Source organism: Magallana gigas, chromosome 1 (assembly GCF_963853765.1).
Source record: "Magallana gigas chromosome 1, xbMagGiga1.1, whole genome shotgun sequence".
NCBI lineage: Eukaryota > Metazoa > Mollusca > Bivalvia > Ostreida > Ostreidae > Magallana > Magallana gigas.
Window position 1 is genome coordinate 19,254,396 of NC_088853.1, and position 24,264 is coordinate 19,278,659.

Sequence of the window (24,264 nt, forward strand, 5' to 3'; positions counted from 1 at the left end):
CTCCTTGCGCCCTAATTAGCAAGGTGTTTTCACAGGGAATTCAAAGTCGCATATTTCTGATGCAAACATAAGGGGAGATATACACTTAATGTAACTCTATGGTATTAGTTAATTAAACATTTTCCCTATCAAATGAATTATCAATATGCACGGTTGAATAACACCAAATATGAATAGATGGACAGAGCAATTGAACAAACATGTATTGAGGAATATTATATTCGTTGAATGGAAAAATAAGAATGTAAAAAAAAAAAAAGGCATGTAAACACACGTTTTCTGATATAAAATCGTTTGTAGCTTATCTATGTGCAAACAATAATGAATAATAAACTCTGAAAGCTAAATAGAATCATGTATTTAATAGTTGCGGACATGTATATATATCGATCACTAAGAGATCGTTGGTCATAAAGTCAAAAGGTATGGCCTGTAGTTGTACAATTTAATCTGGTACAATATGACTCGTCTCCAAACACGGTGGCGTCGGCAACAATTGGAGAGGGGGTGAGTTATCAAAAATGTTGACAAAAGCCAAAAAAAAAAGAGTTTCGGTTATGGTTAAGTATAACTTTGCAAACAAAAAATCATCTATTAAGAAATTCATACAAATGCTTAATATACATGTTATAGTTGTACAATTTAGTCACAAATGTTTACCGAGAGGTACAGGTAACTGAATAGCAAACATATGTCATTTTGTCATCTTTTATTATTTTTTTTCACTATTTTCGCTATTTAATTGACTGATTGGCATATTTACCATGTTTTAATGTAAACTCTTGAAACTTTAAATTAAACTCATAATACCAAACTGGAGCCGAGCTCGTTGCAAAGCAACGAGGATGTCTTTCAATAAACACCAACGTCAATGGCTACTTGTTTATTTTTCTAATATGGAAAGCATATATAATCAATATCATAGGGGAAATAAAAGCTAAAACTTAAGTAAAAGTCATGCAACTGTTATGGACAGTACACTGTACAATAGCTCTAAAAAAAATTCTCACACATAAACATGTTCGAACATTATCATTATAAATAATGATTAAGTGGACTAATACAAAAGACATACAGGATTATTTCTTAAACTTTCTGCATTACACATCACAAGTATCTCATACTATACATTATTTTTTATTCATCCGAAACATTATAGGCTTTTTATTTATACTATATTTACCCAAATCATCCTAAAATCACAAGTTCACTTTCATCTGAAAACTTTTCACAGATAAACGAATTCAAATAAGAGCAGGGACGGTCGTTCCAAAGCCCCGTCCTCAGTAAATCAATACAGTCTCTTGTGAGGGTGTCGTTCGGGAATATTAGACTGGGCTCATCTGGATGCCAGTTGGTAAAATTTATGTTCGTGTTCGAATGGTCCCACATGTAGGAACCCTCGGTCTGGATATCGTTACCCCCGGTCCACGATGTGCAATTCTCATACTCATACGTTCCACAGTTTTCTAAAAAAAAAAAATCATGAACGATTGAAATCCACTGTTGTCTGGAATGTATAAGCACTAGTGCTGATCCACAATACGAACCATTAAAGGATCTATTCCGAATAACAAAACGATTGACCTATAGAAATTTTCTAAATATTTACCCAATGAAGATGATGGCCGTGGCTGTTTTTAGCTAAGTAAATCTACTATACATTAAAAATTATTACTGAAGAAACTTTTTGATTTGATTGTCTTTCTTTACTTATATAATAGTAAATATGGCATAAAGAACATATTTCTCAAAATGCAAAATAAAGATAATAACCTAGAAGCGCATATATTACAAATATATTTGTTATCTCTATATTTGTTATCTTTGTTACAACAGGTTTCTTATAAAAATAATGATCACCTTTCTTTAACATTGTCATGGTTAGCCAATCATTTTCATCCGGAGAGTCAATCTCCACTAGATGGGAACACATTTTCTTGCATTGCAACTGTGAAGGTTTACAAATAAATTATAATTAAATTATTTAAGATATCATTGAGTATTAAAGAATGATAAAATACTATTGAATAATGCATGATCATGTGCGCAGTGAATTTAACGTTTGACATATTTTTGTAATGAAGTTAAGGTGACCTCTAGAATACTGTAAAGTTAACCGACATTTATTCAGGTGCAAGAAATCGTTAAGAGGTTCTCGAAAACCTCGTCGTGGCGAATATTTCTCGCCGCTAACAAGTCGTTGTTATATAGTTGTTAATACAACACGAGATTTGATAAAGCGTTGTCGCGAACATTCGTCGTCGCAAACAAGTTTACCGGAAATAAAACGCAAAATAAAGTCGTCGCAAATAAAATCTAGTTTACAGTTTGCGATGTTGTACTTTACATTGGCGTCATTCCAAGTAGCAAGACTTTGACCTTCAATATAGCAGTGACCTTTGAACTCCAACCAACCAGTCTCACAGCCTACAAAGAGAAATTAACGTAAGTCAATAAAACCCACAGCCTTGTTTAAAAATGAACTTTCATGTTACCACAAAATAATACAAATTTATTTAACTATATATGCGACAAATTATATTCATTGTTGCTATCGAATAGTCCAACCATTTATTAAAATTAGATGCCTTCGAAAAGTTAATGAAGCCACATTTTTTTCTAATGCATTTCATATGTAATCATGTACTGTCTGGACGCGAGAAAATCTCATGAAGGACTTGATGATCATGGCCATATTTCGGCTTTATTTGCCCTTTTTATACATAAAGCTTTGATTAAAGATATAAGAAAATATTAAAATTCTAAAAGCTGAAATATTTTGTTGGTTTTTTTATACAAAAAAAACCAGTAATGGCCAAAATTATAACAATGAAAAGTTTATAAGAGCACAATTTTTGTCAAAATTTACTCTCCCGTTCTTAAGATTTAAAATGTCCTACAGAGGTATTTCTAATAGTCAACCCAAAGTCCAAATATCACTGAGATACAAATTTTACAATTCTTCATTATATTAACAAAGCTCATGTCATGTTTTTTGTTTACTATTTTGTCATTTGAAATTACAAGATTTGGACTTAAGGTGAATGTGATAAATGCTAGGAACTGTATTTATGTTTAAAACGAATAGTTAACACTAAATCAGCCCAATAAAGAAATTTTGTTTTGCCTCGGACTAGAATGTCGCGACGTCATTGGATGAAACGCGTCACGTGGCTGCCTTACAAATTTCTTTAAAAGGCAAGCGTCAAAATTTATAGCGCAACATGGCGGACGTAAAGTTATTTGAACTGATTTCCTACACAAACGTTTGTTTACATATCAAACTTTAGGTCCTCGACAAAACAAAACACTTATTAGGTTTGTTACTGACTGTTTAAAGAAATTTGTGGGGTCGGTAAAGTCCATAGAAGGCTCGGCTCCGCCTTGCCTTCTATGGACTTTACCGACCCCACAAATTTCTTTAAACAGTCAGTAACAAACCTAATAAGTAATATTATGGTATATTAAACCAATGTAAACAAAAAACATGGCAGGAGCCTTGTTTACATAACAAAGAATCTTAAGCTCTGTATCTTTCTTATAACCCCACAACTGACACTCAATTTTTTGGTTGATAAATCAAATTTGACCGAAATCGTGACCATGTCCGTTTAATATGTTGACCATCCAGCGACCTTGCACATATGTACGCGATTCGAATTTTTGATTTATATACTAGGTAGTCGATTTTGTATAAATTGTGTTCGTTGAAAATATTTTTTAAAATCTCTTCTTCTTTTTTGTATTTATTGTACTGAATAAAATTAATAATATATGTGACTTTATGCTTGTTTAAAATTTGTTATAATGTAACCATACAGTGAAAGAGAACAACACGTTTTGGTACATAAATAAACAAATTTCCAAAAGTCGTTTGAAAGTATTTCTAGCGCACATAGAACAACAATCGACAACCAAAATGATAATATTAGGTTTGATGTCAATATCAAATTTCATGAATTTCAATTCAGTGTTATACTGAACATTGAAGCAGACTGAAGTTTTTGCGGTGGGGGTGGGTGCACTTATCTAACCATTTTAAAGTTGGGTCTAACCAATTCAATAATTTTTACTACGAAAACAAATATTGCTAAATTTAACATTTTTATTATACTTCCATGTTAAATACTGATATCTATTTAGGCACAGTCTATAATCCTTTCTTACGACTATTACCCTCAGCGTTGGCAACACGCTTGGCAACGGGAAACAAATCGAATTGTTACATGCGCGTAGATGATTCGCGTACATTTCGCCGGTGAATTCAAGATAGCGGTGAAGTTTTCTCTAAAATTAAGACATTAAAATTTTAGTAGAATAAAGTAAATACCGCCTGTTTGGGGCGGTGAAGCAGAGGTTTACAATGGTTTTCTTGGGTGTCTCAATTTCAACTGTAAACTTTTTTTCTCCGAAACAGGTACTATTTACATATTGGGTAGCGATATGGTTTAGTTATTCCAGTGCTTGGTTAGAAAAAAAAAGGGAAATCGGGACTAATTCGATATTTTACATAACATAAACACACATGATTTACTATTCGTATAATATGTTTTAAAATTTTCAAGTGTGGAGAGTGGGTTGATGGTCCGAACCAATTGATACCAAATTCCTTTTCTAGATTCGCGCATGGGTATACACTATGACTATACGCACCTTTTTTATACGATGTCATTCCTTCATACGTTGTGTAAACCGCGTTGTCCGAACTACTACTGCTAAACCACATGAAATGTCGGCCGATACATCGCCGAGTGGACGCACTGTACAAAAACTCCTCGCAGCATTGGTCATCCAAACACATAATTCCACAGCGAACACGGCTGAAGTCCTGCCGGTCAAAAATCGCAAAAATATCCCCTGCCGGCTCGTCATCATCTTTATTTGAAAATTGGTTGTGACGTTCATCACCGTTAATAATAGAATGTTGAACCATGAAAATGAGGATTAATGATAGCATAAAATCTTGCATGTTCTTTTATAACTTCACAAATGTACGAACGAACTCCTCAACAGACAAATTTATGAAAGACTTTTTATCAACAAGCATTATATTTGTTTGGGCTTTCTACAAAACGGGGAGAGAATCGCAATAAAAGGTGTTATATTTATGTACATATACAGTCCGAAAACAAACATTAAAATATCTATTTTAATTTGAAGTTTAAACTGTTCAGTATGTTCTAATGGTCGCGAATCATGACGAAAATCCGGACATCAAATTGTACCGATTGATTTTTCTTAATTAATCAATAATGTTAAGTGTGATGATGAGTGGTTAACTTGACCTTCATTAAGTACACTGAACTTTGTGATCTATTTTCCGTTCCATTCTGATTTTTGAACAATGACTACTTCATTTATATCAGCTGTCCAATACAGGAAACAGAAAATAGTCAATACACGGGGAATGTAGTACATGTAATATTGTAAGGCCAAGTATTTGCTTTATTAAATGTTAATAACGATTTATGCCTAATATAGGGTAATATTTACTGTTAGTGTGTACAGAGTGTATGTCTTGTATATTATGACTTTGCTTATTTGCTTAAAAAAAATTGAAACTATAACAAGTCTGTACGGGACAGTTGCTGCAAATATTACACCATTTTGGCCTTTTTAAACATGAGTTGATGAAATTGTTGACGCAGAGAAAATGCATAAGTCGATATCCATTACATTGGCTTTGTTTAAAACTCCTCAGATCGTGATATAGTGTAGCGGCTTAGGTCAATATTTCAGCAAGTTATTACACTTGTGGATACAAGCACCAAATTTTGCATGAAGGTTCCTTGAACATTACTTGATCAAAAAATATCGTTGGCCATTCAAGTTTTGGTCATTTTCAAGATGGCCGCCTCTTATTTCAAAATGGCGTCTTTTTACATAAGGTTTTCATGATATTTTAAATATTTCTGGGTAATGTTTTTATTTTCTGTGAAATTATAAGGACGAATTTGTTGTATGAGATAATTTGATGTTCATTTCATATATGAACACTCTGCGCATGCGTTTAAAAAGATGCTGCAATATTCCATCCACTATCCGCTACACTATTAGGTATATCGGTAAGTCGGAAGTCTGCGGATCCTTAAGCATACATAATAACGCCATTTGTTTCATTAAAAGGTCTAGATGGTTGTGACCATCTGAGGGCTATATTTACCTTCTTATGAACAAGAGGTCTGCTTAAAGATAAAGGAAAATTCCAAAATCTTAAAGCTATAATTATGATTAGTATCAACAGCGAATCACAGTGACCTTTACTCGACGCTATTAACTGCTGGTCAAAAGCTTGCTGACACAAAATTAAAGTGCATGCCATTGATTTCAAATACCTTGAACGACGTGCATCGATAATTATTGAGCATAGTGATAATCAATACCACTTTCAAACCTAGCACTTGTCATTGAATCTGACACGTCAACAATATTATGTAAACTTCTTTAGGAAAACACAAAATTGTCGGAATACTTGCAAAGGTTGCACCATCTTTGGGCATTTTAAAAGCATCAATATTTTCATGAGAAAAAGTGTTCCGCATATCCATAATAAACAGAACAATTTTATAAATTAAGAACTAAAATTACTAATAAAAAAATTTAGATATGAAAATTCACTGTATCTATTTGCTCAAATGATTTGTGATTACCAGCCTCGTTAAACAAAATAGTGTTAAACATTTTAGGATTATATTAGCAAGAAATTCGATTACGGCATGAAGTATCTACTTCAGGCAGGGAAATAAAAGAAGTCCTTGAAATGGCTCAGTAGTTCATCCTCGGAAAAACCATTTTAACAAGAGCTTGGACTTTGGGTGTAGTTGTCAAACAGCAATGTGACGCAGGCCTGTCTATTTCAGTTGCAAAGCACTCGGGCATGGCTCTTTGAAATCAACAATATTTGTCTGGCCTTTACGCAAACTGTACATACCAGCGTTTTGTTTTTTTAAACTTGTTTTGGTGAGAGATATAGATGAGTATTTCCTTACGGAAGTCTTATTCAAATGGCCAACTCATTAATGTGTAGGGAGATGTGATATTTTAGATTGTTATACTTTCAATTTCAACTGATACCCTCCCAAACAGGCACTTTTTCTATATTATTATACTTTCATGTTAAATACCGAAATCTGATTGGTTTAGACGCAGTTGATAATCCGTTTCATTACCTAATCAAAGGGATTTTGTTGTTTTATTACAAATTAAACATTTGCGTCTATTTTGAACTGCCGGTCATTAGACTGCGATCTATTAGATCGCCGGTCAATAGACTTCGATCTATTGGACCGCCGGTCAATAGACTGCGATCTATTGGACCGGCAACGTATTTCAGAACGCGGGTATGTTAATGTTACATCCTTTCGATAGTTCTCATGGAATTTATATTCCTTTACATAGACGCTAGTTTTAGTACTTATTGAAACCAAATTCAATGTTATCAAAATGGAGTATCAAATAATCAACAAGTTTAAAGCTTTATATAAGGTAAAAGACTATTTAAAATCTAATGGGTTGAAGACTCCCCCTTCTTTGTGTAAACTAATATGAAATTGGGATGTTTTAATGCATGCAACAGGTTTTGTGCATGTAAAGGATGCATATATATATATATATATTGCATAAAGGCACGAAAACCATCTGCAATATGCAAATTGTAAACCCCGAAAACTAAAAAAGGAATTAGGTAATAAAACAATTATTTAATGTTTGAACAGTCAATAGACCAGAGTTTTTTCCCTTGGTGCAGGGAACAGCTCAGTATGATATATTGCCCTCGGCCGTTGACCTCGGGCAATAGACCATATTGAGCTGTTCCCTGCACCTCGGGAAAAACATTCTGGTCTATTGACTGCTCAAGCATTAAATAATTGTATACTATTACCCTCAGTGTTAGCAACGGGTAACACAACGAATTGTTACATGCGCGTAAATTATGCGCGTACGGTTCGCTGTAGAATTCACTTAAGGAGGCCGATTTGGGTTTTTTTGCGGAAAAACTACAATAGCATAACTCTTTATTTTTTAACCATATGTAATATAAACCAACTCTAGTTTATTTGCGAAGGTTCATGAAAATCGACCGTCTGGTTCTTTTTAGGGACCATCTCAAAATAGAGGTACATTTACTATAGGAATATATAGGAAACTGTCATTTTCCGCACATCAAAGCAGTTTTAAAAATATACTACAATAGCTTTTTTTCTCAAATTGTTTTATATGATTAGTAATATCATTTCCTACCTTATATGTAAAAAAAACAAAATTCTATCGTCTGGTTTTTAGTAGGGGCCATCTCAAAATATTAAAATGTACCAAATTTTGCTATATATTTGGATCATCACGAATGATGATTGGTATAATGGATTCATTCCAAAAATAAGGAAAATGTCCTCGAAGATAGCATCATTTTGTATATAAAATTTCAACAGCGTACAATTATTACTTTTTCTTTTATGTCATTTCTTATAACGTACTCCTACAAAGCTTCATTTTATCATAACATCATAAAAGCGCAATGGCAATGCTCCCCTACCGCACAACGTAAAAATCATGTTATAAATAAAAATTTCCTTTAAAAATCTAAATATTTTTATCTGTATTTTGTTTATTGTGTTCAATTTTATAAATGATATCGAAAAAAACTCATAAGAAGTATAAATCAACTGTATTATATTAGAATGCGCAAAAACATGCGCAATGCAAACTAAAGTCGGCCTCCTTAAAGCAGTAAAAACAATTCTCTAAAATTAAGACATTCAGTATAATAAAATAAATAGTGCATGTTTGGGAGGATAACAATTGAAATTGGCACCTCTCGAAAACCATTTTCAACCTCTGCTTCGCGTCGGTTGACAATGGTTTTCTTGGGGTGTCAATTTCAACTGTTACCCGCCCAAACAGGCACTATTTATATAATATTCAATGCATTATTTGTACCAAATGCATCTGTTCAAAAACACCGATCAAGTGTGCATTTGTTTATTTTTTATTGAATTAGCAAGTACCAAAGCATCAAGCAAAGATATACAATTTAACCCCAAAAAAAGCCCTTACACATACATCTTAAACTCAAATGTTCACACAACATATTAAAGATTCAAATCAGAAATACACCAGAAAACAAAATGAAATATACTTGTATGCACAGGCGTATATTTCTTAAATCTACGAATGCAGAAAACAGAGGGTTTTATTTCTTCTTCTTCTACTAACATTATTCCTAGTTACTCTCTAATATTGGAGGGAAAGAAGAAGGGAAAGAGAGAAAAACATATGGGAAGATGGCGGTTTAACACTACAATCTACTATAAAACGACTTAAAAAATGGAAAATAAAATCATTCAACTAATGTAAAATAAGCCATTTCTGTCTCAAAGTATAAAAACTATCGATGTTTTAAGGTGCTTAAAGCATAGTGCTCTAGAATTTGAAAGTGAGGTTTGTATGAATGGATCATAGATCGACAAGTTTTTTGACAACAAAGTGTGAATTTTTTCATGTTATATTTCACAATTGACCTTTTAAGTCGGCATCTTACAAGTAAAAGTTCAATATATACTTAAGCATGTGAGAAAATCACTTGGGTTTATTTCCTATAATCAGTATATGTATTCCTATTCTGGAGTAACGCTTCATATATACCAAAAAGGTTGGATTTTCGTAATCGTGTATAAACTAAATTAATCTCCGTAAGAAGAAAAGATATGAATACAGATACATATAGGAACATACTCAAAACATACAGCTAGCACTAATTAAATGGAATTTTTCTTTATCTAAATAGAAATTATGTGAAAATGATATTACATGTATATACATGTAGCTGAATTTATCATATTCAAACATCTAAGGGAGATTATTGTCAAGCATAAAGCAAACTTTTAATATATGGCTACACTTCAGTTTTATAAAAGATGTGGATTAGCAATGTAGGAATATATTTATGATTACAATAATAACAAAAATATTTTTGTGAAAAACTATAACATATTATGTTTTTGTAAAAACAAATATTTAAAAATTTAAAAAACAAATCGTGTAAGTATTTGAATTTTCTATCTATAACAGCATTACCCAATCTGAGTCTCTAACTGAAATTATCATAGAACGCACGGCTCTATATAGTTATATAACTAAAATAATTGTTAAATAAATTATATAAACGATGACTATTAATGCAATAATATTAATAAATATTTATAAATTGATACCAAAACTAATTTACTGAAAGAATGTTTTATATAAAAGCATTAAGAAATTAAGGTTTTGTTTTCAAAATAGATATTGCTTAAATTATCAAATGATAATGAACTAACACCTTTAATGATACTAGTTTTTTTTCGTTTTGTTTGAATGGTGCTTTGAAATAGAAAGAAATAAAATGAAACACATTATTAACAATGTTTCTTTGAATGTTCTTTTTCAAAATAACAAATTTCGTACATTGGCCAACAAATATTTTGTCGAAGGTTTAGTTAAAGCTTCCCATTTAAACTTTGTCTTCATGAGTTCATGATGATAAACGGATTGTATTTAAAAAATGCAATATCAAGTTATTTACGCTAGCATGATATCGATGAACAGTCTGTTTGTTTATTTTTTTGACAAACTATAAGCTTAAAATCAACGTAGCTATTTTTTAGAAACTACGTTGAGGTAAAAATAACTAGTCTCCAAATTTTTTCTCACAAATAAACGTGTTCGAATAAAGACAAGGTCGGTCGTTCCAACGCCCAGACCTCAGTAGATCAATGCAATCTCTTGTGGATGCATCACTTGGATGTAACAGACTGGGTTCCTGCGGATGCCAGTTGGTATAAACCAAAGATGTGTTCGAATGATCCCACACATACGAGCCCTCGACATTCATATCATTGCCACCGATCCAAGATGTGCAACTAAAGAACTCATCTGCACCGCAGGTTACTGAAGGGTATATGAAAAAAATATTCTGAATCAACCGCTTATCTGACACATTGAAAACTTTTTCATAATTGTAAGAGAGAAGGTGTTATGTTTTAGGTTTAATTCATATGATGTTAGAATGTAAATTCATTACAATGAACCAATTATGTCCTTACCGATAGTAATTTTTTAAAAGTGTAGCATTTTGGATTTAATATCGCTATCAACCAAGTAATAAGTTTACGTAAATTGTCTTCAGATGATAACACCTCTGCTAATCATATCTGTGGTTTATGCCCTTCCAAATTCGATGAACATGACTTCATTTAAAGTGACAGATATATGAAATAGAAAAGTGTATATCCCTAGATATCTTTATGAAAGAAAAATTAAAGTAATGCATGTATATTGATAAGTCAAGTAATGTTATAATGTTTTCTCTCTTTAACGAACGTAGTACTAGACACAACTACTTTTAATTATCATTTGTTTTATATGAATTCAGTAAGGTAATATTGTATTAACAAAGTGTGTAACTACATGTACCTTTATCTAGAAATGTTGAGGCCAGCCAATTACTCTCTTCAAGTGAGTTGATTTCAACTAGGTATGAACATTTTTTCTTGCAAACAAGCTGAATAAAAGCACAATTTTTTGGCATGAAAATACACAATACATGACGTGTACGTAATAAGTTAAATAAATGATGATCCAATACTAAGAATAATTCCATTAATTCTAGTATTGAGGCATAAAATCGAACGGGGAATTGTGGGTTGAAATAAGATGACAGATTGTATTATGACATCCCCAAAATAATATGTGTTTCTGTTTAAAAGCTAATTTAAACAATATAACAAACAAAAACAGTTCCGTTTGTGCAAACCAACAATACTGATTCTTTGAGAAAGATTTTAATAGGCAGGCATTACTTTGAAAATTAGGTCAAAGTTGGTTGTGAGAATCAAGTCTACACATTTTTTTTTAATCCATAGAAAATGAGAAGCAATTTGTATACGTACCTTTGCATCGTACCACGAAACAAGGCCTAGAACGTGTAGAAAGCAATGGCCTTTGAACTCCAACCAACCAGATTCACAACCTAAACATGCCAATAAGAATGATTTATGTCATCGATTACTGTAAACGAATTTTTATTTGTGTGCGATATATTTTGCAAGGTCCAAGAGAGCCTGGTTGTCGCAAAAACATTAATGCGAACATGGACATGTATTTATCGTTTGGCAATGTTATAACACGCGCGTATAAAAAATGTGTTTTGCGTACAAGTTAATCTTAAGTAAACTGCGAAATGAAGTCATCGCAAAGAAAAGAGTGTTTACAGTTACGCTAACCTACAACTCAGTAGCATGATCCATGAAACGAAAACATCAACCGCTATCAGTAAGAATTCACAATCATTAAGGAAACTCAATAATTAATATTTTTATAATAAGTGCAAAATACTTAAAAGATTGTTTATTTCTTTTTTCCCATAAAAATCAAGATATCAAAAACTGTGAATAGCATGAAAATATCAAATAACTAATAATGAGTTCAAACAATAAAACAATAAGAACACATTGAACGTTTTTATATGATAAAATGTTTGTTTCAGAGGTGACACAAATAGGGTTAAACAATTAACAACAGTACTATTTCGATGTTCTTCGAGGAAAATGTATCAATTGATTGTACTTGTTATTGATAAGAACATGAGCGCCGTTCATTCATACTATTAAGAAGAAAGTATGCATAAAAGTCTAATTTCAGTGAATTATTTATTAACCGATAATTTTCCTGACCATTGTAATATCTTTATGTTAACTATTTATTAAACCTGACAATAATTCAAAAAGCTTTACCGAAATTTTCAATTGAAAGTAAATACCATTTTAAAATACTTGCTTGAAAAGGCCTTAATCTGGCATAGCGGGTGCACACTAGTACAATTATGTAAATTCTAAGATAAGATTTCGCTCGTATGGAGTTTAGTTACCGATTTTGATGTTTTATGTTTTACAGAATCTCACTTAGACTCATGCATTACAGACCAAAATTTGCTTATTGATGGTTTTAATACAATTTATCGTAAAGACAGGAACAGTTTTGGTGGGGGCATTATCATATATGTATCAAACTCATTACGAGTGAAAAGACGTACTGATCTAGAACCAACAAACATTGAGTGTATATGGATTGAAATAAGTGACCCTACCTGCAATATTTTGCTCTGTTGTACATATCGGCCCCCAAATAGCGATAATACCTTTTGGAGAAATTTATCCTGGTCCACGGAAAAAGCATCTGATGATTCTGATAAAATTATTTTAGTTGGTGATTTAAACGTTGATTTTCTAAATATCCCACACACTCACTCAGTCCTTGATTTACTCTCTAGCCATTTTTTAGAAAACACAATCACCGAACCGACAAGAGTCACACAAAACACGAGCACACTCATCGACCCAATTTTAGTAACACGTGACATCCCAGTTTTTGAGTCGGGTGTTTTAAATGTGGATCATTCCGTTAGTGACCACAAAGCTACATATGTTTGTGTCAAAACTAATTTAAATCTTAACTGTGCTTACAAGCGCAAAGTTTGGCTTTATAAAAATGCTGATTTTGACAGACTTAATTCTCTTATTACCAATACCGACTGGGAAACTTTAATAATGAGGACCGATAATGTACATAATGCTACGGTTAATTTTTCACATACATTTTTTTCTCATATTAGGGAATCCATTCCAGAAAAATTAATAACTATACGACCAAAGGATAAACCATGGTTCGACTCAGCTCTACGTAAAGAAATAAGTTTACGAAATCGTTTAAGGAAAATTGCAATGAAATCAAATAACGCTTTAGATATGCAAAAGTTTAAAAAATCACGCAATAAAGTAAACAATATGAAAAAGTATGCCATTAATAATTACTATAATAATTTGGAGCTCAGCTTATTAGATTCAAGTAAAAATAATCCAAAACTCTATTGGAGATTATTAAAGAACGTTTTTAATATTAAAATGTCTACTGAAATTCCTCCATTGCAATTTACCTTGAAAACGGGTGAACAATCGATAGCTTATTCCAATGCAGAAAAGGCTGAAGTTCTGAACGATTATTTTTCTTCTATTTCATTTTTAGATGACAACGAAGCTAAATTACCCAAATTTCACTCTGTATGCAATAATGTTATCTCTGATATATGTATTTTAGAACAAGAAGTTATAGATATTGTATCAATTCTTCAAGTTAACAAGGCCGTGGGGCCAGATAATATAAGTCATAAAATGTTAAAAAGTACTATGTATACTATTGCTAAACCTCTGTGTATATTATTTAATCGCTCTTTAAGAGATTGTACGTTTCCAAGCTCCTGGAAAATATCCCATGTTCTTCCTTTATATAAGAAAGGTGATTCATCTCAAATGTCAATTTATAGACCTGTTTCTTTGTTAAGTTGTGTATCAAAGATAATGGAGCGAATTATTTTCAAACATGTGTACAATTATTTTCATGACAATAATCTTTTTTATAAATATCAAGCTGGATTTTTACCTGGCCACTCAACTGTTTACCAGCTTATAGAAACATATGATCATATTTTAAAAGCAATTGATCAAGGCCAATCATGTTGCATGATATTTTGTGACTTGTCAAAAGCGTTTGACCGCGTCTGGCATAAAGGTTTATTGTTTAAACTCCATACCTATGGTATCACAGGGAATCTGTTTAAATGGTTTAATAGTTATCTTGTTAATAGAAAGCAAAAGGTTATGTATCGAGAAGTGTTGTCGTCTACAAAGCCTGTGAATGCCGGAGTGCCTCAAGGCTCTGTCCTTGGGCCATTGCTATTTCTTATTTATGTAAATGATATAGCAGATAATATGTTAACATTCTGTAGACTTTTTGCAGATGATAATAGTTTACAACATGCTGCAATCAATGTACAAGATATAGAATTTAATCTAAATCAAGATCTTTTAAATCTGGAAATCTGGTCTAAGAAATGGCTTTTGAACTTCAATCCTTCAAAAACAAAAGCAGTTCATTTTAATATTAAAAAAAATACTGTAAATCCCTTGTTAAAATTTCAAGATCGTGATTTGGAATTTGTGTCTTCTCACAAACATTTAGGTGTTATTTTTTCTGAGGATCTTTCATGGACAGATTATATCAACTCTATTATAGCAAATGCTCAAAAGAAATTGGGACTAATGAAAAAACTCAAATTCAAACTTAATAGAAAGTCACTATCATTGTTATATACTTCATTTATAAGACCTCAGTTAGAATATGCATCTGATGTATGGGGCGGGTGCACTTTCACTGATTCCGAAAGATTAGAACAAATACAATTGATTGCAGCAAGAATCGTCACAGGATTACCTATTTTCGCTTCTAGGGATTCTCTTTATTTCGAAACAGGGTGGGAAACACTTGATAGTAGAAGGAAAATGTCCAGGCTGAAAACCATGTATAAAATTGATAGAAACCTTTTACCCAATTATGTAATGGACATTTTCCCAAATAAACGTGTTAATGCATCCAATTATTTTACAAGAAATGCACAAAATTATAGTATACCAAAATGTCGTTTACAATTGTATAAATCTTCATTTGTTCCCACTGTTGTTAATGAATGGAATGCGCTTTCAAAGGATGTCCGTGAAAGTGACTCCATTCGCATTTTCAAAGAAAAAATACATGTTTCTATCATAAATCAAAATGATATTACCTGTCGAACTAAACCTGATTTTTTTACTTATGGTGACAGATTTTTTAATATTATTCATACTAGACTTCGTCATAATTGTGTACTAAATAGTGATCTTTTTCGTTGTAATATTATTAATAGTCCACTCCGTTCGTGTGGCAAGCTCGAAGACACTTATCATTATTTTTTCACTTGTAATAAATATAAAGAGGCCAGAAATGTTATGCTTAATGAAATTTTCAATATTGTAAATTTAAATATTGTTAATACTCATGTCCTACTTTGGGGCGACAACGCAATCAGTGTCAGCGAAAACAAACTTTTATTTTCTCTAGTTTATCGTTATATCAAAGGTACAAAAAGATTTAGTTGATGTTTGTACACCATTGAAAATTTATATATAACTGTCATATGATCTGTTGACCTTACATGTTGTGTATACATTATTTTTACTGTATTATATACTTGTATTGGGAGAGGGCGATCTAAGTTTTTGAACTTGTGTCCAATCCCTGTTGTAATTTTTGTACAATAAAAAATATGTTCAAATCAAATCAAATCAGGTGTTGGTACAAGGCTTATTATTGGTATCATTATTTTTTGGATTTAAACTCTTTGAGGGAACTGGGACCCAGTCTCTATTTTAGATTCGCACGCAAACAGCAAGCCATGAGAACAAAAATAGCATACCTACCCTTCTGATAGGCTGTCATCCCTTCATACATTGTAAAAACTGAGTTTACAAAGCTACTACTGTAAAAGTTCATAAAATGAAGACCGATACATCGTCGAGTGGATGCGCTGTACAAAAATTTCTCGCAGCACTGGTCCTCCAAACAAAGAATTGCACATCGAACACGGCTGTAGTTGTGACGATCAAAAATCGCATCATAAGTCCACCCTGTCAAATCTTCTTCACCGGAGTTTGAAAAATGGGAGTGTTGTAAGTCGCAGTTAATATGGTATGGAAATACTAGCGTTAACGTTATGTATAGTTTTGAAAAAGAATACATGCCTTTTTTCTAGGTTACATTATAAGTTGAAATACGAATAAACTTCACTACAGAAAAACAATTAGAACAAACTAATCTGAATAAAACAGTCTAAATTTTTTTTCGGCTTGTTGCGTGTAGTTTACACAAATGAAACAAATGTCATAATGAACGCTATTTCGTGTATCTACATTTATTTATATATACAGTTCAATTAGTCTCATAAATGATAATTATCATTATCGCAAACCAGGATGAAAGCCCGGACAACGAATTGAAACCATACCATTTTATTTATATATCAATAATGGTTAAGTGCGATTTTACTACAACTACGACCTCTGAGATAATAAGTGACATTTCGTCCGATCTTATACATTTATTACTTTTAATTTACTGCCTCGTGTTGCAGTGATGAAGAGTCTATATATATATATATATATATATATAAATATATATATATATATATATATATATATATATATATATAGAAGGTATTACTTTATAATTAAGCATTGAATGCTTATTTTTGATGTCGACGTTCCTATTTGCAGACAAATTGAATACCGCGGGTTAGCGTTGCTATATATGCAGTTTTATACTGATGTCTATTTGTATGAAATATTAAGTGTGTATCGTCGCTATAAAGCCAATGTGTAAGTCCAGGAAATGAAACATTCATGGAACATCCATACTAACAAATTATTTAGATCGCTTCCGCAACTTTGAAAAAAAATGCCAAAATCTTTGTCAAAAAGATCTTTTTTATTGGCAAATCTTTTCTATTGACGAATAGATATGATCCAACAATTATCTTCCACTAGTACATATGAAATTGGTTATGTAAAATTAAACGTTTAAACTAATTATATAATAGTGTTGAGTTGTGCATGTACTATGCCTAAATAGTAGTCAGGGTTTGATACATAGTGCACGAGCCGGAGGCATAGTAAAATCTTTCAAGCGCCGGCAGCGGGATTCGAACTCACGACGCTAAAATCAACCAAGCTTGAAGCCCAACGCGTTACCGCTACGCTAAACTAGCCGTTATAATAATAATCGGTATTTATATATATAAAACGTAGATATATACGACTGACATCAAGCAATGAAAATTATTCATTTTTCCAAAAACACTTCATTATTGACGGTAATTTGAAAGTTAAAGTTTCCTATAAACTTTTGAACAAATTGATTGAACAATTTTCAAAGAAATTCTACATGAGAATCACAAAAACGCTTTTTTAAATGACGCTTGAAAAAGAATGTTCAAGAAAAGAAATTCAATGAGATTTCGTCTGCTAAACATTTCGAGTTTTCTCGGTAAGGCCAAACGTCTCTCATTTCTTGAAAACAACATAAACCTTTGTTGACTTTTTATTGTACAACAACTTGTTGATTAAATAAACAATCAAATCAATTGATTAATTTGAAGAAGAAAAAAACTGACAGAAGGCATAATAATTAAAAATATACCCACCAGGCGTAATGACGTTGATATCTGTGCTCCTTGCGCCCTAATTAGCAAGGTGTTTTCAAAGGGAATTCAAAGTCGCATATTTCTGATGCAAACATTAGGGGAGATATACACCTAATGTAAGTCTATGGTATTAGTTAATTAAACATTTTCCCTATCAAATGAATTATCAATATGCACGGTTGAATAACACCAAATATGAATAGATGGACAGAGCAATTGAACAAACATGTATTGAGGAATATTATATTCGTTGAATGGAAAAATAAGAATGTAAAAAAAATAATAAAAGGCATGTAAACACACGTTTTTTGATATAAAATTGTTGGTAGCTTATCTATGTGCAAACAATAATGAATAATAAACTCTGAAAGCTAAATAGAATCATGTATTTAATAGTTGCGGACATGTATATATACCGATCACTAAGAGATCGTTGGTCATAAAGTCAAAAGGTATGGCCTGTGGTTGTACAATTTAATCTGGTACAATATGACTCGTCTCCAAACACGGTGGCGTCGGCAACAATTGGAGAGGGGGTGAGTTATCAAAAATGTTGACAAAAGCCAAAAAAAAAAAGAGTTTCGGTTATGGTTAAGTATAACTTTGCAAACAAAAATCATCTAATGAGAAATTCATACAAATGCTTAATATACATGTTATAGTTGTACAATTTAGTCACAAATGTTTACCGAGAGGTACAGGTAACTGAATAGCAAACATATGTCATTTTGCCATCTTTTATTATTTTTTTCACTATTTTCGCTATTTAATTGACTGATTGGCATATTTACCATGTTTTAATGTAAAGTCTTGAGTTAGAAACTTTAAATTAAACTCATAATACCAAACTGGAGCCGAGCTCGTTGCAAAGCAACGATGATGTCTTTCAATAAACACCAACGTCAATGGCTACTTGTTTATTCTTCTAATATGGAAAGCATATATAATCAATATCATAGGGGAAACAAAAGCTAAAACTCCAAGTAAAAGTCATGCAACTGTTATGGACAGTACACTGTACAATAGCTCTAAAAAAATTCTCACACATAAACATGTTCGAACATTATCATTATAAATAATGATTAAGTGGACTAATACAAAAGACATACAGGATTATTTCTTAAAAGGACTTGGACACGATTTGAGATCAAAAATTTTATTTTTATTTTTTATGTATAAAATGGTTTACTGGTGCATTTTAAATGATTGACAAAAATATTGAATGTTAAAGTCAAGTTACATGCGAGATACAGAGGTAAGAATTGGTCGTAATGTAAACAAAGCTCGAGTCTTATAGTTGTTTACAAAAATGTAATGTAGAGAATTACCATTTCTTAGATTAAATGACATGTAAAAACTATTTAAACTAACTCAATATCTTTATAAATACTATTATCAACAAAAGAAAGATGCATTTGATTGAAACTTACACCAATACAACTCATAAGTAAAAATGACAATACTTAAGCTTTGTTTACAAAACAAAGAATTATGAACTCTGTATCTTGCTTATAACTTGATATTTGACTTTCAGATTTTGACATAGCATTAAAGACTTCTATATTTATCAGTATAGATATTGAAAATGGAGATATAAAATTTGAAAATTTTAAGTCAAATCGTGTCCAAGTCCCTTTAAACTTTCTGCATTACACATCACAAGGATCTCATACTATACATTATTGTTTATTCATCCGAAACATTATAGGCTTTTTATTTATACTACATTTACCCAAATCATCCTAAAATCACAAGTTCACTTTCATCTGAAAACTTTTCACAGATAAACGAATTCAAATAAGAGCAGGGACGGTCGTTCCAAAGCCCCGTCCTCAGTAAATCAATACAGTCTCTTGTGAGGGTGTCGTTCGGGAATATTAGACTGGGCTCATCTGGATGCCAGTTGGTATAATTTATGTTCGTGTTCGAATGGTCCCACATGTAGGAACCCTCGGTCTGGATATCGTTACCCCCGGTCCACGATGTGCAATTCTCATACTCATACGTTCCACAGTTTTCTAAAAAAAAAAAATCATGAACGATTGAAATCCACTGTTGTCTGGAAGGTATAAGCACTAGTGCTGATCCACAATACGAACCATTAAAGGATCTATTCCGAATAACAAAACAATTGACCTATAGAAATTTTCTAAATATTTACCCAATGAAGATGATGGCCGTGGCTGTTTTTAGCTAAGTAAATCTACTATACATTAAAAATTATTACTGAAGAAACTTTTTGATTTGATTGTCTTTCTTTACTTAGATAATAGTAAATATGGCATAAAGAACATATTTCTCAAAATGCAAAATAAAGATAATCACCTAGAAGCGCATATATTACAAATATATTTGTTATCTCTATATTTGTTATCTTTGTTACAACAGGTTTCTTATAAATGTTACAGCATTGAAAAAATAATGATCACCTTTCTTTAACATTGTCATGGTTAGCCAATCATTTTCATCCTGAGAGTCAATCTCCACTAGATGGGAACACATTTTCTTGCATTGCAACTGTGAAGGTTTACAAATAAATTATAATGAAATTATTTAAGATATCATTGAGTATTCAAGAATGATAAAATACTATTGAATAATGCATGATCATGTGCGCAGTGAATTTAACGTTTGACATATTTTTGTAATGAAGTTAAGGTGACCTCTAGAATACTGTAAAGTTAACCGACATTTATCCAGGTGCAAGAAATCGTTAAGAGGTTCTCGAAAACCTCGTCGTGGCGAATATTTCTCGCCGCTAACAAGTCGTTGTTTTGTAGTTGTTAATACAACACGAGTTTTGATAAAGCGTTGTCGCGAACATTAGTCGTCCAAAACAAGTTTACCGGAAATAAAACGCAAAATAAAGTCGTCGTGAATAAAAGCTAGTTTACAGTTTGCGATGTTGTACTTTACATTGGCGTCATTCCAAGTAGCAAGACTTTGACCTTCAATATAGCAGTGACCTTTGAACTCCAACCAACCAGTCTCACAGCCTACAAAGAGAAATTAACGTAAGTCAATAAAACCCACAGCCTTGTTTAAAAATGAACTTTCATGTTACCACAAAATAATACAAATTTATTTAACTATATATGCGACGAATTATATTCATTGTCGCTATCGAATATTCCAACCATTTATTAAAATTGGATGCCTTCGAAAAGCTAATGAAGCCACAATTTTTTCTAATGCATTTCATATGTAATCATGCACTGTCTGGACGCGAGAAAATCTCATGAAGGACTTGATGGTCATGGCCATATTTGCCCTTTTTATACACAAAGCTTTGATTAAAGATATAAGAAAATATTGAAATTCTAAAAGCTGAAATATTTTGTTGGTTTTTTTTTTTACAAAAAAAAACAGTCATGGCCAAAATTATAACAATAAAAAGTTTTTAAGAGCACATTTTTTGTCAAAATTTACTCTTCCGTTCTTAAGATTTAAAATGCTCTACAGAGGTATTTCTAATAGTCAACCCAAAGTCCAAACATCACTGAGATACAAATTTTACAATTCTTCATTATATAAACAAAGCTCATGTCATGTTTTTGTTTACTATTTAGTAATTTGAAATTACAAGATTTGGACTTAAGGTGAATGTGATAAATGCTAGGAACTGTATTTATGTTTAAAACGAATAGCTAACAAGAAATCCGCCCAATAAAGAAACTTTATGCTATATTAAACCAATGTAAACAAAAAACATGGCAGGAGCCTTGTTTACATAACAAAGAATCTTAAGCTCTGTATCTTTCTTATTATAATAACCCCACAACTGACACTCAATTTTTTGGTTGATAAATCAAATTTGACCGAAATCGTGACCATGTCCCTTTAACTTGGTGACCATCCAGCGACCTTGCACATACGTATGCGATATGGATTTTTGTTTAATATACGAGGTAATCGGTTTTGTATAAACTGTGTTCGTTGAAGATTTTTGTACCCATTTATTTTTATTTTTTGAAAACTCAGGCTTAAAGTATTTGTATTTATGGAATCGAAATACATCAATGAAATATGTGACTTTATTTTTTTGTTAATTTGTTACAATGTAACCATACAGTCAAAGAGCCTAAAGGTATGATTTAACAACACGTTTTGGTACATCAATAAACAAATTTCCATAAATCGTTTCAAAGTATTTCTAGCACACGTAGAACAACAATCCAGAGCCAAAATGATACTACTAGGTTTGATGTCAATATCAAATTTCATGAATTTTAATTTAGTGTTATACTGAACATTGAAGCAGACTGAAGTATTTGCGGTGGGGGTGGGTGCACTTATCTAACCATTTTAAAGTTTGGTCTAACCAATTCAATAATTTTTACTATGAAAACAAATATTGCTAAATTTAACATTTTTATTATACTTCCATGTTAAATACTGATATCTATTTAGGCACAGTCTATAATCCTTTCTTACGACTATTACCCTCAGCGTTGGCAACACGCTTGGCAACGGGAAACAAATCGAATTGTTACATGCGCGTAGATGATTCGCGTACATTTCGCCGGTGAATTCACGATAGCGGTGAAGTTTTCTCTAAAATTAAGACATTAAAATTTTAGTAGAATAAAGTAAATACCGCCTGTTTGGGATGGTGAAGCAGAGGTTGACAATGGTTTTCTTGGGTGTCTCAATTTCAACTGTAAACTTTTTTTCTCCGAAACAGGTACTATTTACATATTGGGTAGCGATATGGTTTAGTTATTCCAGTGCTTGGTTAGAAAAAAAAAGGGAAATCGGGACTAATTAGATATTTTACATAACATAAACACACATGATTTACTATTCGTTTAATATGTTTTAAAATTTTCAAGTGTGGAGAGTGGGTTGATGGTCCGAACCAATTGATACCAAATTCCCTGTCTAGATTTGCGCATGGGGATACAATGACTATACGAACCTTTTTTATACGATGTCATTCCTTCATACGTTGTGTAAGCCGCGTTGTCCGAACTACTACTGCTAAACCACATGAAATGTCGGCCGATACATCGCCGAGTGGACGCACTGTACAAAAACTCCTCGCAGCATTGGTCATCCAAACACAGAATTCCACACCGAACACGGCTGTAGTCCTGCCGGTCAAAAATCGCAAAAATATCCCCTGCCGGCTCGTCTTCACCTTGATTTGAAAATTGGTTGTGACGTTCATCACCGTTAAGAATAGAATGTTGAACCATGAAAATGAGGATTAATGACAGCATAAAATCTTGCATGTTCTTTTTTAACTTCATAAATGTACGAACGAACTCCTCAACAGACAAATTTATGAAAGACTTTTTATCAACAAGCATTATATTTGTTTGGGCGGGGAGAGAATCGCAATAAAAGGTGTTATATTTATGTACATATACAGTCCAAAAACAAACATTAAAATATCTATTTTAATTTGAAGTTTAAACTGTTCAGTATGTTCTAATGGTCGCGAATCATGACGAAAATCCGGACATCAAATTGTACCGATAGATTTTTCGTAATTAATCAATAATGTTAAGTGTGATGATGAGTGGTTAATTTGACCTTTATTAAGTACACTGAACTTTGTGATCTATTTTCCGTTCCTTTTTGATTTATGAACAATGACTACTTCATTTATATCAGCTGTCCAATACAGGAAAGAGAAAATAGTCAATACATTAGTAATGTAGTACATGTACTTTAATATTGTTTGGTCGAGTATTTGCTTTATTAAATGTTAACAACGATTTATGCCTAATATAGGGTTATATTTACGGTGAGTGTGTGCAGAGTGTATGTTTGTATATTATGACTTTGCTTATATTTGCTAAAAAAAATTGAAGCTATAATAAGTCTACGGGACAGTTGCTGCAAATATTACACCATTTTGGCCTTTTTAAACACGAGTTGATGGCGAAAAAATTCAAAAATCATTTCAAAAATTGAATTTTTGACGCAGAGAAAATGCATAAGTCGATATCCATTCTATTGGCTTTGTTTGAAACTCCTCAGATTGTTGACGTGTTATAGAGTAGCGGCTTAGGTCAATATTGCAGCAAGATATTTCACTTGTGGATACAAGCACCAAATTTTGCATGAAGGTTCCTTGAACATTACTTGATCAAAAAATATCGTTGGCCATTCAAGTTTTGGTCATTTTCAAGATGGCCGCCTCTTATTTC

The 24,264-nt window shown here is 32.1% G+C and overlaps 1 protein-coding gene and 1 long non-coding RNA gene across 4 annotated transcripts; both read right to left on the bottom strand.

Moving 5' to 3' along the window:
• Positions 1–895: 895 nt before the first annotated feature.
• On the bottom strand, positions 896–5,063 carry LOC117686997 (uncharacterized). The gene is made up of 3 exons (XR_010714630.1): positions 4,657–5,063; positions 2,351–2,430; positions 896–1,469 (listed from the first exon to the last, which is right to left on the bottom strand). It is a non-coding gene; the product is annotated as an uncharacterized lncRNA (long non-coding RNA).
• A 5,301-nt stretch (positions 5,064–10,364) lies between these two features.
• On the bottom strand, positions 10,365–23,426 carry LOC117686995 (uncharacterized). 3 transcript variants are annotated; one of them, XR_010711456.1, is made up of 4 exons: positions 23,025–23,426; positions 11,931–12,010; positions 11,455–11,542; positions 10,365–10,929 (listed from the first exon to the last, which is right to left on the bottom strand). XR_010711456.1 is itself a non-coding variant. In XM_066077606.1 (4 exons), the coding sequence occupies exons 1-4, from the start codon at positions 23,416–23,418 to the stop codon at positions 19,844–19,846; spliced, it is 843 nt and encodes a 280-aa protein (XP_065933678.1). In that variant the 5' UTR covers positions 23,419–23,426; the 3' UTR covers positions 19,809–19,843. The 3 variants fall into 3 exon arrangements, 1 of the variants encoding a protein (XP_065933678.1); XR_010711457.1 differs by lacking the exon at positions 23,025–23,426 and adding an exon at positions 16,329–16,761; XM_066077606.1 differs by lacking the exons at positions 10,365–10,929; positions 11,455–11,542; positions 11,931–12,010 and adding exons at positions 19,809–20,124; positions 20,536–20,623; positions 21,023–21,102.
• Between the last annotated feature and the right edge of the window lie 838 nt (positions 23,427–24,264).